The sequence below is a fragment of the Passer domesticus genome, chromosome 7 (assembly GCF_036417665.1).
Source record: "Passer domesticus isolate bPasDom1 chromosome 7, bPasDom1.hap1, whole genome shotgun sequence".
Classification (NCBI taxonomy): Eukaryota; Metazoa; Chordata; class Aves; order Passeriformes; family Passeridae; genus Passer; species Passer domesticus.
The window spans coordinates 52,382,678-52,398,049 of NC_087480.1; the positions used below are offsets into that span (position 1 = coordinate 52,382,678).

Here is a 15,372-nt window from a genome sequence, read left to right on the forward strand (position 1 = left end):
GCGGGGCCGCGGGGAGAGGCGAGGCGGGGCCGCGGAGAAGCGGAGCGGGGCGCCGGGGCTGCTCGGCGAGTCCCGCGGGCGCCTCCCGGCCCGAGCGCCGCGCCGAGCCGCGCCGCCCCGGTGCCGCCGCCCCCGTCGGGGCGGGAGGCGGGTCCCGCCGCGATGCGGCTGCCCGTGCGCCGCCGCTGTCGCCCGCCCGCCGCCGCCTCCTGAGCGCCGCCGCAGCCATGGAGCGGAGGGCGGAGGCGCCGCCGCCGCAGGGCCTCGACTTCACCGTGGAGAACGTGGAGAAGGTGAGCGGACGCGGCCGGCCCGGCGGCGGCCGTGGCGGGGCGGGGGGGCTCGGCGGCGGGATGCCGCCGGGGCCGCGGCTCGGGAGCGGGGGGCACCTGCTCGGCGGTGCCGGTGCCGGGCCCGGCCGGGGCGGCGGGCGGCGTGCCCTGTGCCCGCCCGCCCTCCGCTGCAGGGGTCCGGGGCGTGCGGCTGCAGGGGGAAACGCCGGGGCGGCCCGGGAGCGAAAATGATGTGGCAGGAATGGGAGCAGGAGGGAGGGGTTGTGTTTCTGACTGGCGTCCTCTAGGTCCGCAGCTGCAGCGCTGGGCAGGGAGAGCCCACGGGTCTGGTCCTGGCTGCTCAACCAGCTGCATCAATGTGAAGCCCATTATCAGTGTCTCCATTAGGCAGGGAAGGAAGGAACTTTTGCCAGGTGCTGGGAATTATTGGGTATTACAGTTGGGAAAAGCCTCCAGCGTGCGGGTGGCCCACTGATACCTTTCTAAACCAGGAATGCAAACCCTTTGCTCGTGCTGAAGCTCAAGGTCTTTCAGAGTGTCTGCAGGGCAGCAGGAGTGGGGCTGATTGCTGAAATCTGGCATCCATGGAATGGCCACGGCAAACCAAGGCCTGCTGGCATCACACTGCTGTTGGGATGAGCTCAGAGCAGCTGATGTGTGACCTGGGGTTCATCACAGAGACTAAACAGGGCACCTCAGTGAGCACACCCGGGAGGGCAGCTGGGCAAAAACCTCCCCTTAGTCACCTTGGAGGTGATGGGGGCAGGGCAGCAGAGGATGCATCCCTGAAGGGCAAACAGCAAGTGCATCACTCTTCCATTTACTCTGTAGCCAGACATCCAGCAGACATCCCTAGCTTGGTCCTCAGACAGTTGGTGGGAATCCCAGTGTCCTCATTTTTCCTCTATAAGAATAGACTGAGATCCTTGCCAAAGCAGTACTCATGGGCGTGCTGGTGGGCACACAGAATCATGGAATCATTTAGGTTGGAAAAGACCTCTCAGATGATCATGTCCAACGTTAGTGCAGCCCTGCCAAGCCCAGCACTAAACCATTTCTGAAAGCTTTTCACGCCCATCCCTCCCCAGTAGGTTGCCTGGCCTCACAGGAGATGTCAGCTCGGGGATGTCAGGTTTGTCCCTGGGCACTGGTTGCCTTTGTGGCTGCAGGTGAGACACAGCCCACCTCTTCCAGGGAGATGGAGACACAGCACAGCCGGGGGATTAACTGATGTCTGGAAAATGCTACATTCGTGCAACCTTCTGCAGCTTAATCTGCATACATCCAGGGCTGCTGGATGGTTTTGCCTCTGACTCCCTTTCTTTTCATCAGACACAAACCGCTCCTTTGTTTGCACCAACAATGAGGCGCACACTTGCCCGGGAAGGGTGGGCAGTGCCAGGGTGGGGGCACCCGGCACGGGCTGGGTGAGGTGCGGCTGTGCCGAGAGGCAGCTCATCCTTGCCAGGCTGCTCGGGATTTAGTCTTCCAACGCCTGGGAGGAGGCAGAGATGCCCTCTAGGATGCTTCATCTCCCCTCCCCCAGCCTGCCTCTGCCTCTCCTGATCTCTGCAGGCTTTGCCATCTCAGTAGTGTCCTCTGAAGGTGCAGCTGTGGACTGCAGTGGGGCTCTGAGCTGCTGGTGGGGGGCAGCAGCACAGTCCCTGAACAGGGGAAGAAGCGTGGGGTGGGATCAGAAAAAAACACAGAGGTTCAGCAGCTTAGGGCCTTCCTGTGTCAGTCTTTTCCAGAAAGGTCTGTGGGGTACAAAGTGAAGGAAAGATGGGCTTTGCTGGGAGCAGGGTTGGTGGGAGGCAGGTGGGTAGAGCTGCTTTGTCAGTGGTGATGCTGGCAGATGAGTGATGCTCCTGCTGGCCTGGGTTCTTCCACCTGCCAGGTTTTGTGCATGGCTCTATTAATAATACTGAATACTGATTTAAGTCAGGGTTTGACTCTGCTCTGAGTCAGTCAGTGATAAGTGCTGGGGTTAGGAACAGCATGAGGAGCTGGTTATCTCATAAATCAGAGGACTGAAGCCTTTCCAGGTTCCTGCAGTGGAGGTCATCATGGCAGTTGTGGCAGTTGTGGCTGGGGCAGTCTGGTGAGGCTGTGCCTGTCACTCTCTTCTGATGATTTTCATGGAGAAGATTCTGTCCCTGGAAAATCCTTTTGTACCCCTAGTGTTATTTATTATGTAGTGGGGTTTTGCAGGACTCTGGGGTGCCTGTGTAGCTGAAAAGGTTCATTGCTGTGTTTATGCATAAACAGTGCCAGAGGGAGACACCTCCAGCTGTGAACACTGGTTTCAGGGAGGCAAGAGGGTGCAGGTGCTGGAGGCAGGGCCAGCTGATGGGTCTAAAAGCCTGTGGACAGGTGCCACGTTCAGGTGCTGCACTTCAGGAGCCATCTGAAAGTTGCTCCCGGTGTTTTTTTACTCTGTTTTTCCATAGGGAGCTCTCCCGTGGCACAGGAAAGGAGGGGGGTTGCACTGGGGCTGAGCTGTTTTGATAGGGTTACCGTGTCAGCATCCCCCAGTCCTAGCTGAGGGCTGCTTGTCGGCTTTTTGTTTTCTTCTGAGCCTGACCTAGATGCTGCTCTGGCTTCAGCACAGCTAGAGCCGGCTGGCATGGCCACGCTGTGCTGGGAGCCCGGCAGCTCTGGACTGGCTCTGCTTCCCTGCATCTGCTGCTGAGTGGGGCTCTGTTGCTGGGGTTGGAGGATAGGGAAGGCTGGGAAAGCCAAGGGCTTCAGGCTGTGAGAATGCTCAATCTTTCACTGCCTAAGTGGTGCAATCTGGTTTGTGACCTGCGTGTGCTTTTGTGTGCCCAGGAGCTGTCCCTGGTGTGACTGACAGCCTGCTGCTGGGGTGATGATGAAGATGGATTGCAGATGTTTAGTCCAGGCTGCTCTGTCCACCTCAGAGGAGCAGTGCACAAGCAGGACTTGTGCCCTGCAATCTTGGTTTCCCTCAGCACTTAATACTGCAGTATTGGACAGGAGAGGAAGAATGTGAGACCTCTTCACATGTTCTTAGTGCAGTTGAACCTGCTTCAGCAGTATCACCCTTTTTGAAACAAGAAAAAAGACAGTGCCATTCCTCCATGAATTTCCCAAGTGCAGGCTCTCGCCCTCTTTTTTTGTCTAATTCCTTCCAGGTCTTTCCTCCCTTGTCCTGCCTCTGATCCTCTGGGGTGTTTGTAATATTCGCTGACGTCTTTTCCCTAGCACATTAGCGGTCTGGCATCTCTGGGCCTTCCAGATTGCCGTGTGCCTCTCTGGAGATGCCTGATGAATGCACAGAGTCTCTCTGGCAGGATGGGTAGGCGGGGTGTCATGGAGCTGACATCCGGAGCCTACCGCACTGGGAGAGGGATGGCTTTGATCACTGCTCCTCCGAGATGCTGAGCCTCGGGGATGTGGCAGCTGCTGGGGCTGCCTTCTGCCCAGGAGGATGGGCAGGAGAAATCAAGTGCATCTGGTTTCTTTGGAAGGCTATTGCCTGTCTTCAGAAACCTGATCAAGAGAATTACAAATACTCGAGGGTGAGGGAATGGCATCCTCTGCTGGTAGTGGATTGACCACTGGGGCCTTGGAGGCAGCCTGCATGTGTGAGATGTGGCAGCCACACTGGGGATGGTAAGTGGGGGCCTTAGGAGGAGGGATTCCTCCAGAACTGGGAGAAGCAGGGAGTCACCTTGTTACATGTTTAAGCACATGTTCTTGCAGAAGCAGATTCCAGACAGAGCCAACCTTGGCTGAACACATGGCTGCTTCCTGTGGTGTGGTGGTGATGGGATGAGAGGGCAGTGTCTTGTGGTCCAGTGCTGGTCTGAGTTCCACAAGGGCCATCACTGGTGCCTCATCTCAGCTGTGATGTATTATGGTACAGGAATGGATGGGATTGGTGCCTGGGCTCCAGCAGAAATTCCTCTCTCAAATTGCTTGTGTACTCCATCATGGAAGTGTTGGGTAGAAGCAAGGGATAGTGGACAGGGATGTTTGGCTCACCCTTGTAACTCATCCTGAGCTTTGCATCTCCAGGGTTTCTCTCTGGTCCTGCTCACCCTTTGCATTTTCAGGCCCCTCCCCACTCTTGCTGGGAGTGCATGTGTGTCCCACAGCCCGTGTCCCTGCTGGGGACCACGCTGTGCTCTGCAGAGGGCTGATGGCAGTGAAGCAGTGGGGGTGATGCCAAAGCTGCTGAGCTGTGTCAAGGCTGCAGCCTCTTCTGGACAGCCAAGGACTTGGTGTGGGCAAGCTGGGCTCAAAGAGGGGCTTCAGAGTGGCAGCATCTTTTATTAGGAGAGGGGAGAAAAACCCTTTTCTTTTGGACTGCTGGAAAAATGTGTATCCTTGAACAGGAGCAGCATGCCTGGCGGCACACACCCGGCTTTATTTTGCATCCATTTGCTATCCTCGGCAGGCTGCCGCCTTCCCGGGGTGCTGGCTGCTCAGCCTGGGGCCGGGGGGGCCAGCTGCTGCAGGCAGGGGAGGCAGGGATGACGTTCCCTTCCCTTGGCAGAGCCAGGGTAATGGCTGTGCTGCTGCAGGCCTGGAGCACTGGCGGTGCGAGCGCGCTCAAGTAGAAAGGACAGCGAGAGACTGCGGCGGGGACAGCCCGGGGGTCCTGCTGGAAGCAGCCTGGTGGGGACAGCCCGGGGGTCCGGCTGGAAGCAGCCTGGTGGGGACAGCCCGGGGGTCCGGCTGGAAGCAGCCTGGTGGGGACAGCCCGGGGGTCCTGCTGGAAGCAGCCTGGTGGGGACAGCCCGGGGGTCCGGCTGGAAGCAGCCTGGTGGGGACAGCCCGGGGGTCCGGCTGGAAGCAGCCTGGTGGGGACAGCCCGGGGGTCCGGCTGGAAGCAGCCTGGTGGCTGCTGAGGGGCCGTGGCCACCGCTGCCCCCGCCATGCCATGTGGGGAATGTATTCCTGCTCGGCCATGAGGAGCAGAGCAGGAATGTATTTTGCAGCTTTCTGTTTCCCCAGCTGCGGTGCAGACCTCGCTCAGAGCTGTGCCTGCTGTCAGCTCTGTGTGCTCAAGCAGAGTGGCCCTTGGAGGGCAGCTGTCTCCCCATGGAGCCCCCAAGAACAGGAGGCAGCACGCTCCTGCTCTGGGGTCAGAGCCACGTGTCTGAGGCCCATCTTGTCACCCCATAATGGCATGGACACGACACCTCTCTGCAGGGTACCCCATGTTAGTGTATTTACGCAGTGCAGTGAGGGAGGCAGCCTGCTGGAACTGGGCTCCCTGCAGAAGCTCTGAAGGGTGAGAGCTGGGGGCTCTGGGCTTGTAGCAGATCCTCTTCTCTTGCTCTGCCTGGGTGCAGCCTAAGATCAAGTGCCTCTGCTTGCCTGCAACTCTCCTTGGACTGCTCCCTGACAGTTCCACCTGACAAAGGACCAGCGTGGGATCTCTGACCCACGTCTTTTGGGCAGGCTGCCCTGCACCAGAGCAGCTTATTTCAGGGGCAGATGTTTCTCCAGCGTCTAAAGCCTGACTGAGGCTTTGGTCACAGCTTTTTAGAGAAGGGAAGAGCCATTGTAATAAGCTAGAATTATTTTCAGCCAAGCAGAGCTGGTGTTGGAGAAGGCTCCTTCCCTGGCCAAAGGGCATAGCTGACAGCCAGGCTGTTTACCAGCTCTCACATTACAGGTCTAATTGTGGAGAAGGCAGGTCTGGTGTCAGCCACCCGTTCAAATTGGAATGCACAAAGCCTCCCTGTTAGATGTCACCCAATTTCATGCCTTCTGCTTCTCCCTCTTGGTGCTAATAAGCTCCCCTTGTCATCTCCAGTGCTTCCGAATGGGCCCAGGGTGCTGGCCAGAGTGGTCAGACTAAAGTCCAACAGCAGCTGGTGCTGATGCCTCGTCTGGCAGGGGGGCAGTGTCTCCTCGCTGAGGAGGAGCATGCTGAATGTTCACGTGCCCTTCTGCAGGGCGTGGGGTCTTGCAGTCCCCTGCCCCATGCTCCCAGCAGGGGATGGTACTCAGCTGATGTGCCTGGTAGGTCAGGCAGAGAGCCTAGTCTGCTCCCAGGGCTTCTTCTGCTGCTTTGAGCTTAGGACGGTCCCAGTATTTATGCCTAGCCTTGGAGGTCCTCTGGAAGGGTCTCCCATGGTGTGCAGAGTACTGGATGGGGTGTGCTGCTGGTAGCCCTGGGGCACGTGCTGCCTTTCCTTTCCACCTGCATGCAGGCAGGAACATTCATGCTTTTTTTCAGGAGTCAGCACAACTGATCCCCTCCCAGGCAGGGTGCTTGCAAAAGGGGGCTGAGATTGTGAGCAGATGCTTTTTTCCAGAATATTCTTCTGACTTCCAACAGCTTGTAGCATGAGCTTTCAGCATTAGCTTTGCTTCCATCCTCTGGATTTTCTTTGGGTAGTTGGTAGGTTTTGTCATCTTACCACTCACCTTCTCACCCGTGGTGGAGGCTCCAGCATGTCCTTGGGGACCTTTGCTGGAGACCTCCCCAGAGACTCCCTGCAGGAGGAGCTGGAGGAGCAAGGGCTCTGAGCTGGTGTTGCTGGGCATGGACACCTCTCCAGAGAGCTCACTGGTGACAGTGAGGACTGTGCACAGGTGGGATGTGAGGGATGCAGGCGAGGTGCTGGGATGGTGGTAATGGGACAGCTGTCCACATATCTGGAAAGCTGGCCCTGCCTGGGAAGGGGCTCTTGCAACCCAGCTGCTCACTGTTGCTCTTAATGCAGGGGTAGTAACATCTCCCCAGTACAGGTATTGTGGGAGCAGCTATGACAATGCTCCCTCTCTGCCATTGTTACAATGCAGCAGCTGGGATCTTTTAGCATAGCCAGTGCTGGAGTTTCTGACGGAGCTGTGTGCAGGATGTGTGTGTGCTGGAGGTGTGTGCAGATGTCTCTGTGCACCTGCTTGCACCTCAGCTTCATGTTGTGCTGTTCCTGGTTTCTCGCTGCTCTCCATTCAGTTGTATGATCACATGGCAGCACCAGAGGCTGCTGGCTTGAAGCAGATCCTGTTGGCAGGATCAGGCCGTAGCCAGCAGCACTGGCAGCCCTCAGCTGCTTCCCAGCAGGCAGACTATGTTTGCCAACCCCTGCTCTGCTGCCCTGCCATGGTCCCACTCACCTGTGGTGCTGTGCAAGTCTTGCCCTGCATGCACATTGCCCCTGGGGCTCACTGTGGTGTGCCTGGAGTGTGCACAGTGCCATGCTTTGCCTGGCAGTTTCCCTGATGGAGACTGGCGTGCAGCAGCTCTGTGGCCAGCACAGGAGAGCAGCTGGGGAGTTTGTGGGTCAGGAACCCAACGCTGTGGGCCAGGTCCATCTTGCACACATGGTGAGATCTTTGTTTTACAAAGCTTATGCAGATCTAGAAGTCAGGGCTCCTGTGTACACATTGTGCCTTGTAATATATGATGCATAGGGATTTTTTTCTCCCCACAATTTTCTAAGTGGTAGCACCACTCAAAATAGAAGAAATAAATTCATTAGGAAGTGCATGGAGATGTAAAAATTGAGGCTGGGGAGAAGTGGGGAAGGATGCTGGGCTAGGGAGCATGCAGAGGGCAGTGCTCGTTTCACCTTGTGACAGTGCCCAGCAAGCAGGGAAGAGAAAGAGTGGGCTGTCACCATTCTAGGAATCTCAAGTGAGATTTATTTGGGAAGAAAAATAAGCAGCAGGCTCTGATGGGAGCAAGAGACTGAGCTGGTAATGCTTGGGAGCTCCAGCTTCAGCCCTGCTGCAGGATGACTCAGTCCTTAGCACAGCAGCAGGGGTAGGAGCCAGGTTCCTACCCCCAGGAGTGGCTGAGCTTTTAGCACATCTGCAGCTGCTGCTCTATATGAAGTAAGTTGTTGCTTTGCTTGGGGGGGATGACAGTGCTTACCTCTGCCCCAGCAGCTGAGTGATGCTTCCTGCATCCAAATCCAAGATAACTGGGAAGAGAGCAAAGGTTTGGCTAACTACTGAGAGCTCGTGGTCTCCCCTTGGCTTGCTCTGTTGGGACAGATATCTCTCTCCTGTGTCTTGCTTATGTAGGGTTAACTTTTCTGTGTCAGGATAGATGTTTTAGTGGGTCAGACTCTGTCCCTCTGCAGCCCATGTTGGCTGACTCTGTCTCCTACGTACTTCATAACCTCTTTCTTACAAAGATCTTTCTTACAAAGAGGTTATCCTCATTTTCCCCTGTCACAAAGTCTTGAATAGCAGTGACTCAAATAGTGGCCCAGGCAATGCCGACTCTGTAAAGTTCCTGCCATATTGTCCTGCTCTTCTGCCTCACGCTGGGAAGCAGCAGGAGGCACAAGCGCTTGCTTGGGAAGCTCGTTCCTGTGCCCCAAGCTGCCAGTTCTGCCTGCTTAAAAATAGGGTTTAAATCCTCTCCTGCGTACAAGAACCGCAAGAATTTCATAGAGCTTTTTAGAGGGGGGGGGGAGGCTATTTGAAACCTGGAGCCAGAGTGGGGACACAAAAACCCCTCTGCACCTGCTGCAATCATCCTCTGATTTGCTGGTGGGGTGTGACGGGTGCCTGATTGCCCGACAGGTGCCATGGATTTTCCTTGCTCCTGGTGTGTGCAGTCAGCAATTTGAAATGAAACGTGCTGTGCCAGGCAGAAATCCTCACTGCTGGAAGATGGAGGTTCAGGCAAAGGGTAGTTATTCTTCCCCTCCTTGTGCAAGGACATCACAGGTTGCTGGCTGTACCCACTCAGGATAAGTACCTAATTAAGGTTGGGCTTCATATCTCTATAATATTCCTCTGCAAATAAAGCCTTGTAGCCTGTGTGAAGGTGTTCATGTGGATCTGAGCTATGCAAAGCAGTAACTAGATCTCACAAAGCTGCAGGAGCAGGTAAGTGATGTTTCCCTTCCCTGTATGGAGAGATGGACTAAGCAGCACTGGTCTGTCACAGGGAGCAGTAGCAGAGGCAGGGCTGGATGCCAGCTCTCTTGGTTCAGCAGTAGCTGGGTGGGTTTGGGAATATTTTGAAGGCACTTAATGGAGAGATTAATCCCTGAATTTAGTGACTGTGGATTTTCAGGACTCTGCATAACCTGACAGGCAAAGATCTGCAGTGGCTCTTGCACTCCATGGGTTCATGGATGCAAGCTGTGGACCGCAGCACCTTTCAGACAGCAGGTGTGAGTGGAAGGCAGGAGTGCTGGTCAGCCACGTCCCTTACAGTCCTCATGTGGGAGAAGGGTCCTGTGCCCACCCCAGTGATGGTACATTAGCAGGGAAGCAGGCAGATTCAGCACGTGTGAAGGTGAAGATGGGAAATGACTAAAGAAAATACATTTCTAGAGTGAAGCATGAGAGGAGGGGAAGGATGCTTTGCAGGTTCTCTCCTGCTGCCAGATCACTCTCACTTCACTGAGAATGGGAAGAGGGAGGCCAGCTAACACAGGCTGCAGGACAGCCTGGGCACTGGGTTCTATCCTAGTGAGCCTTCCTGGTAAGCCTTTCCCAGGCAGGACAGGCCACAGTGGTGCTCCTCAGCTGCTTTAGGGTGTTTCCCTGTCTCTTCCAGGCTCTCCATCAGCTGTATTATGACCCAAACATCGAGAACAAGAACTTGGCTCAGAAATGGCTGATGCAGGCACAGGTGTCTCCCCAGGCATGGCACTTCAGCTGGCTGCTTCTCCACATGGACAAGGTGCCTGAGATCCAGTACTTTGGTGCCAGCGCTCTCCACATTAAAATCTCCCGTTACTGGAACGACATCCCGGCTGACCAGTACGAGAGCCTCAAGTCGCAGCTCTTCACCCACATCACGCGCTTCGCCAGCGGCTCCAAGATCGTGCTGACCCGGCTGTGCGTGGCACTGGCCTCCCTGGCGCTCAGCATGATGCCAGAGGCCTGGCCCTGCGCTGTGGCAGACATGGTGCGCATGTTCCAGGCCGAGGACTCCAACGTGGACGGGCGGGCGCGCTGCCTGGCGCTGCTGGAGCTGCTGACGGTGCTGCCTGAGGAGTTTCAGACCAGCCGCCTGCCGCAGTACCGCAAGGGCCAGGTACGCAGCGTCCTGGCGCAGGAGTGCGGCTCTGTCTTCCCTTTGCTGGAGCAGCTGCTGCAGCAGCAGGACTCCCCGGGTTTCATCAAGCAGAAGGTGCTGAAGTGCTTCTCCAGCTGGGTGCAGCTGGAGATCCCGCTGATGGACTGTGAGAACCTCATCCAAGCAGCTTTCACCTCTCTGCAGGACCCGGAGCTCTTTGACACGGCAGTGGAGGCTGTGGTCAATGCCATTTCCCAGCCCGATGCCCAGAGGTAAGGGCAGCCTCTCCTGTGTGCTGCAGGCTGGTGCTCCTGGACATCAGCAGGGAAACAGGGTGGGAAGGAAAAATATCAGGGTTTTTTTCTAGCTGTCGTTGGCTCTGAAGGTAATGATGATGAGGTTTGGAAGTGGGAGAGTATCAAAAGCAGTTGGAGGCTGTTGGTTTCTCATGGTTGGTCCTGGAAGGCTTTGCACTGTGGTTGACTTGTAAGGACCATGAAGTCTTGGGCAGCTGCAGTCCATGTCCATGCTGGCCTCTGAGGCAGATGAGGATGCATGCTTCTGGCTCCTCGTGTCAGAACCTGCAGCAGCCAGCCAGAGAGCTGCCAGCAGGAGTTCAGAGACCTTCCTCTGCCTTGTGCTGCTGGTCCAGCCAAGGAGCTGATTAAATGCAGAGATAATAAAACCAGATCTGTCATTTTTCCCCCTCCTTTTGCCTCCAACAGCTTGTGCCAGCCAAGGACTCATCCTTTGTCTGTGGCCATGGCTGCCCTGGGAGCAGCTGAACGGGAGCTGTGGGGCTCTGAGCTTGTCTGCTTGGCTGCATTGCCTGAGCTGCTGTCAGCTCTTGGGACCAATGCCTGCAGAAGGGACAGTACATCTCCAGTTCCCTGGCCACATCCCTTCCTGGCTGCTTAGCAACCTTCCCCTGAAGAGGAGGGTTTCCTTGAAGGCTGAGCTGAGCTGCTGCCACTGTGCATGCCCTGTGCATCGCTGCACATCGCTGCACATCGCACAGGCTCCGACCCTCTGCAGTGGTGGGAATGATGCTGCCACTGCAGTTGTGAGCCCTGGTCCTCCCCTTGGTTAAGGGCAGGGGCAGCCTGCACATTCCCCAGCTCTAGGACAGCCTGGGGTTGTCCTTTTCCGTGACAGGGAGTTGCATCTGTGGACTGCAAATCCTGGTGGACAAAGGGACCCATCAGGATTTTAATGTGTTGCTGGATGGGGTGAGGGGTTGCCTTATTTGCTGGTGTTTAGAAGGTGACCAGAAGCTGTTTCTTCTCGTGCCTGGCAAAGGCTGTGGACCAGCTCAGACCCTTGTAGCAGGTCTGGAGCAGAAAGTGAGAAGGTCACCTACAGTTCTGAATTGCTGAACTCTGTCTTCCTGCTTTCCATTTCCCTTGAGTCTCAGAAGTCCCTTGGCCATGATTCCATACCTTTGTGCAGAAGCCTGGCCCTGCAGTGCTGCTCTTTGATTGCATTGAAAGGCTGAGTTTTCTGTTGAGCTTTCAAAGTGAATTGTGGAGAGAAGTGTGACTGACAGTGGGGTTTCCTCTCTGCTTCTGTGCTGACCCTGTCAAGCAGTTTTTGTCCCCATTCAGACCTGCCATGCTGGCTGCTCTCTTATGGAATCTTCAGTACTTGTTCTCTGTCCTTCTTCCTGGAGGCATCATCGGCCATGCAGAGCACCCTCCTGTGTGGGCAGTGGTCAGGACAGGGCAGCAGCTGGCCTGAAAGGCTATGCAGTGTGTGAGCCTGGTGCAGCTCCTGCCCTGGCGTGTGGGGACAGCGGTGGCATTGTCACAGGGCTGCCCTGCCAGGCGGCGTGTGGTGTCGGCTGCTTCCCAGCCCTGGTGGGCACTCTCCTCCCCTTTGTTTCTTGTGTCCACTGTAATGTGTTCTTCCTCCTGCTTCCCCTAGTGCCAGCTGCCCCACCCCTCTGGCTTTGTCACTCAGCCAAAGTGGATCCAGCTCTTTCCCAGAGCCCCCAGGGAGTCTCCTGACCTTTCTGTCTCTTATGTTGATAGTCTGGGAGATCCCTGCTGCTTTTCAGCTGCTCTCTTCCTCCTTGGTCTCTCACTTTTGTTCCTGCAAGGCCCTTGGCTGCAGGCTCAGAGCATTCTTGGCACTGGGCTGCTGGCATGGCCCTCTCCAGAGTTTGTTAGGGCATTGCTGCATGAGAGGGTTAGTCCTGGGGCTCACCACTTTGCCATGGGTTCCCTGAGTGCTTTCTACACTGTGTCTTTCCCCCTTCACTCCCTCCCAGCTGTCTTCACTGACGTTGCTGCAGAGGTGATCATGCAGGTGTGCTTCTGCCACCAGCAGAAGTGGCTCATGAACTTGGCTCCTGACTTTGAGGGTTAGATAGTTTGTCGGTCATCTTCCCAGGGGAACACCACCTTGCAAGGCAGCTCTCCTGCTGCAGCACCTGTGTCCACGTGGCCCTGGTGCTGCCTCGCTCTTGGGGAAGTCACTTGTGCTGGCAGCTCCCATTTCCCTGCTTGCAAGGAGCAGTGAGTGTTTCCTGCCTCTGAGGTGTTACTAGAAATGATGCACCAGAGATGTGTAGGTGCAGAGTGTTTGATCTCTGTACCTGCCAGGTGGGTGGGAGCCCTGTGAACCCAGAGAGGGGATGTGTCATGTGTTGCTGGAGTCTTGATGCTGTTTCTCTGTTAGGACATGGCCTTCCTCAGAAGAAACCTTGGAGGCTGGGCCAGGAGCTGGAACTGGAGCATCTCTGAGCACACCTCTGCTCTTGAAGGTGGTGGGATGCTCCTGAGTTGCAGCAGGGGAGGAATGGAGATTTTGTTGCATCTCATTTGCAAAGGAGAGGCTTGGGCTGTATTTTCCATCTCATTTGAGGGTTATCCCCTCAGCTAAATGGGTCGGAGAGCTTGGCAGCACGTGCTGCAAGGGGAGAGCTGGCATGTGGCATTTGGCCACTTGGCCTTCCTGTAGGGCAGTGGGTAGCATCAGAGTGGGGTAGGAACCTCCTTGTGGTGTTTGCCCACGTGGGAGTTACAGAGTGTGGATGTTGGACACTGAATCTCCTCTCTGAAAGCAGCAGGGTGTTGCTACAGTGGTGGACCTGGCAGGACTGCAGGTGACCATAGGGGATTGCCTGGTGTCTTGCCTGCCATCTCTTTCTGGTCTTGGCACCTGGTGCTGAATTTTTGAAGAGGAATTTCACTTGAGTTTTCCAAGAGCTTCATTAGAAACAGGTTTTTAATAAGGTTGGGTTATTATCCCATCAAGATGTGCAGGGATTCCAGAGGATCAGTTCAGGTCCAGGCACTGTGAGTGTTTCATGGTAACTGGAGAAGCAGAATCCTTGTCAGAAAAAGTCATAAAAGTCACAAAGCCATAAAAACCTCCCTAGGGTAATGTGAACCCAGTGCTGTGGAGGAAGGATGGCTTCGCCTTACACTGGAGCAGTGGAAGGTTCCCTCTGGCTTTTTGTCTGGGCACTGCCCTGGTTCCCTTGGGCCTACCCTGCATGAAACATTGGGAGAGGAGCTATTGAATTTTCAAATTCTCCATCATCACATTGTTCCCATGCTGCCACATTCATAACTCACAGGGCATCAGAGGCTTGGAGATGGTTTATGCAAAAATAAACCCTTTGCTGTGTGGTTTTCTCTGGGGGAGAGGGCAAGAGGATGGTGACCCCCAGCAGAACAGAGGGAATGCTGAGATGACACCTGGGATTGTAGACACCTTGTTTCCTCTGTTTTCTCCTGCTAACCCAGAGAGAAAGCTGCCACTGCCAGCACAACTCTGTCCTGCACTGGTGGCACCAATGGCTTTGTTCTCTCCTAAATCACCCATAGCAAAAGCCACCCTGCCACTCCGGGGTGGACGTGTGGCTGTCCTGCTGTCAGCACTCACATCTCTTCCCAGGGTGGGCACAGCAGAGCTGGAATCATGTATGCCTCCCACTCCAAGCATCCTTAGCCCCACACCTGCATGTAGGGGGTGGGCAGAGAGCACAGGCTGTGGCTGCAGATAACACGCCTGGGCGGGCAGAGAAATGGCAGGGAAAAGGCAGGCTGCTCATCAGCCTCCAGCACGGCCTCTCTCGGGGGCCCTGGGCTGCCTTTCACCTTGGCTGCCTCCTTCTCGTTGCCTTGGTTACCATCCCTTACAGGCAGCGGAGGGGAGGCTGATGCAGGATGGGATGTGGGAGAGCAGTGCCGCACTGGCCTGTGGCAGCCCGGGATGTGCCGGGGGCCAGCACTGTCCCTGGCTGGGACTCCCCAGCCGTGGCTGCCCAGTCCATCCCAGATGTGGGGCACAGTCGGGATGTGCCCAAGCTGGGGAGTCGCGTGGTTTCCCACTGGCAGCTTGGGCTGCCTCTGTGCCAATCTGAGGACACGGTGCAAGGGCTCACAGGTCTGCCCTCGCTGCCGTTCTGCTGCACATCCATGCTGCTGTGTCCAGGCACAGCTCACTCAGAGCTGGTTGTGGCACTGGCGGGTGGGAGGTGCTGGCAGCCCTGCTGGCAGGTGTGGGTCTGTAGAGGCAGGGGTCCACACTGTGGTGCAGGGAGGTTTGCCCAGAGCTGATGGCCACTGGCTCAGCACTTCTCTTCGCTTGCAGAGGCTCCACTGCAGCAGTCCTAATGCCACAGGCTGCAAGGAGAGTTCGTGTGAGCAGTAAGGGCTCCTGCATGCATCCCATTGCACAAAGCAGCCTTCAAGCAGGCCGAGCTGGGCGGGAGCCCTGGGAGAGCATCAGGAGGGATGGACGGCATGGCAGCCCATGCCAGGGAGGTGGTGCCTGGCACTGACTGAGGCTGTGCTTGCAGGTACGTGAACACCCTCCTTAAGCTCATCCCGCCCGTGCTGGGGCTCCAAGAGCAGCTGCGGCAGGCGGTGCAGAGCGGGGACATGGAGACGTCGCATGGAATCTGCCGCATCGCTGTGGCCCTGGGGGAGAACCACTCCCGGTGAGTGCTGGGGATGCCCCCTGGCAGGGGGAGTGAGCTTGGAGCAGCCTGCTGTTCCCCACACCCTGCTTTGTCCAGGACCTGCCCTGCACCCAGTGACACGAGTCAGGGAAGAGGAGCTGGAAACTCTGACCATGCTCTCTGCTTCCCAG

At 56.4% G+C, this 15,372-nt stretch overlaps 1 protein-coding gene across 3 annotated transcripts in view; it reads left to right on the forward strand.

Moving 5' to 3' along the window:
• The first annotated feature begins 28 nt into the window (after positions 1 to 28).
• Positions 29 to 15,372, forward strand: part of IPO13 (importin 13) — a 30,886-nt gene continuing 15,542 nt past the window's right edge. For 2 of the 3 annotated variants that reach the window (XR_010366467.1, XM_064428643.1), the window contains exons 1-3: positions 29 to 293; positions 9,805 to 10,541; positions 15,080 to 15,220. Coding sequence is in view for 2 of the 3 variants with exons in the window: in XM_064428643.1 (XP_064284713.1) it covers positions 228 to 293; positions 9,805 to 10,541; positions 15,080 to 15,220 (944 nt within the window). In the remaining variant the exon portion in view is untranslated. The remainder of the gene's footprint in view (positions 294 to 9,804; positions 10,542 to 15,079; positions 15,221 to 15,372) is intronic. The other variant, XM_064428644.1, reaches the window with a different exon arrangement.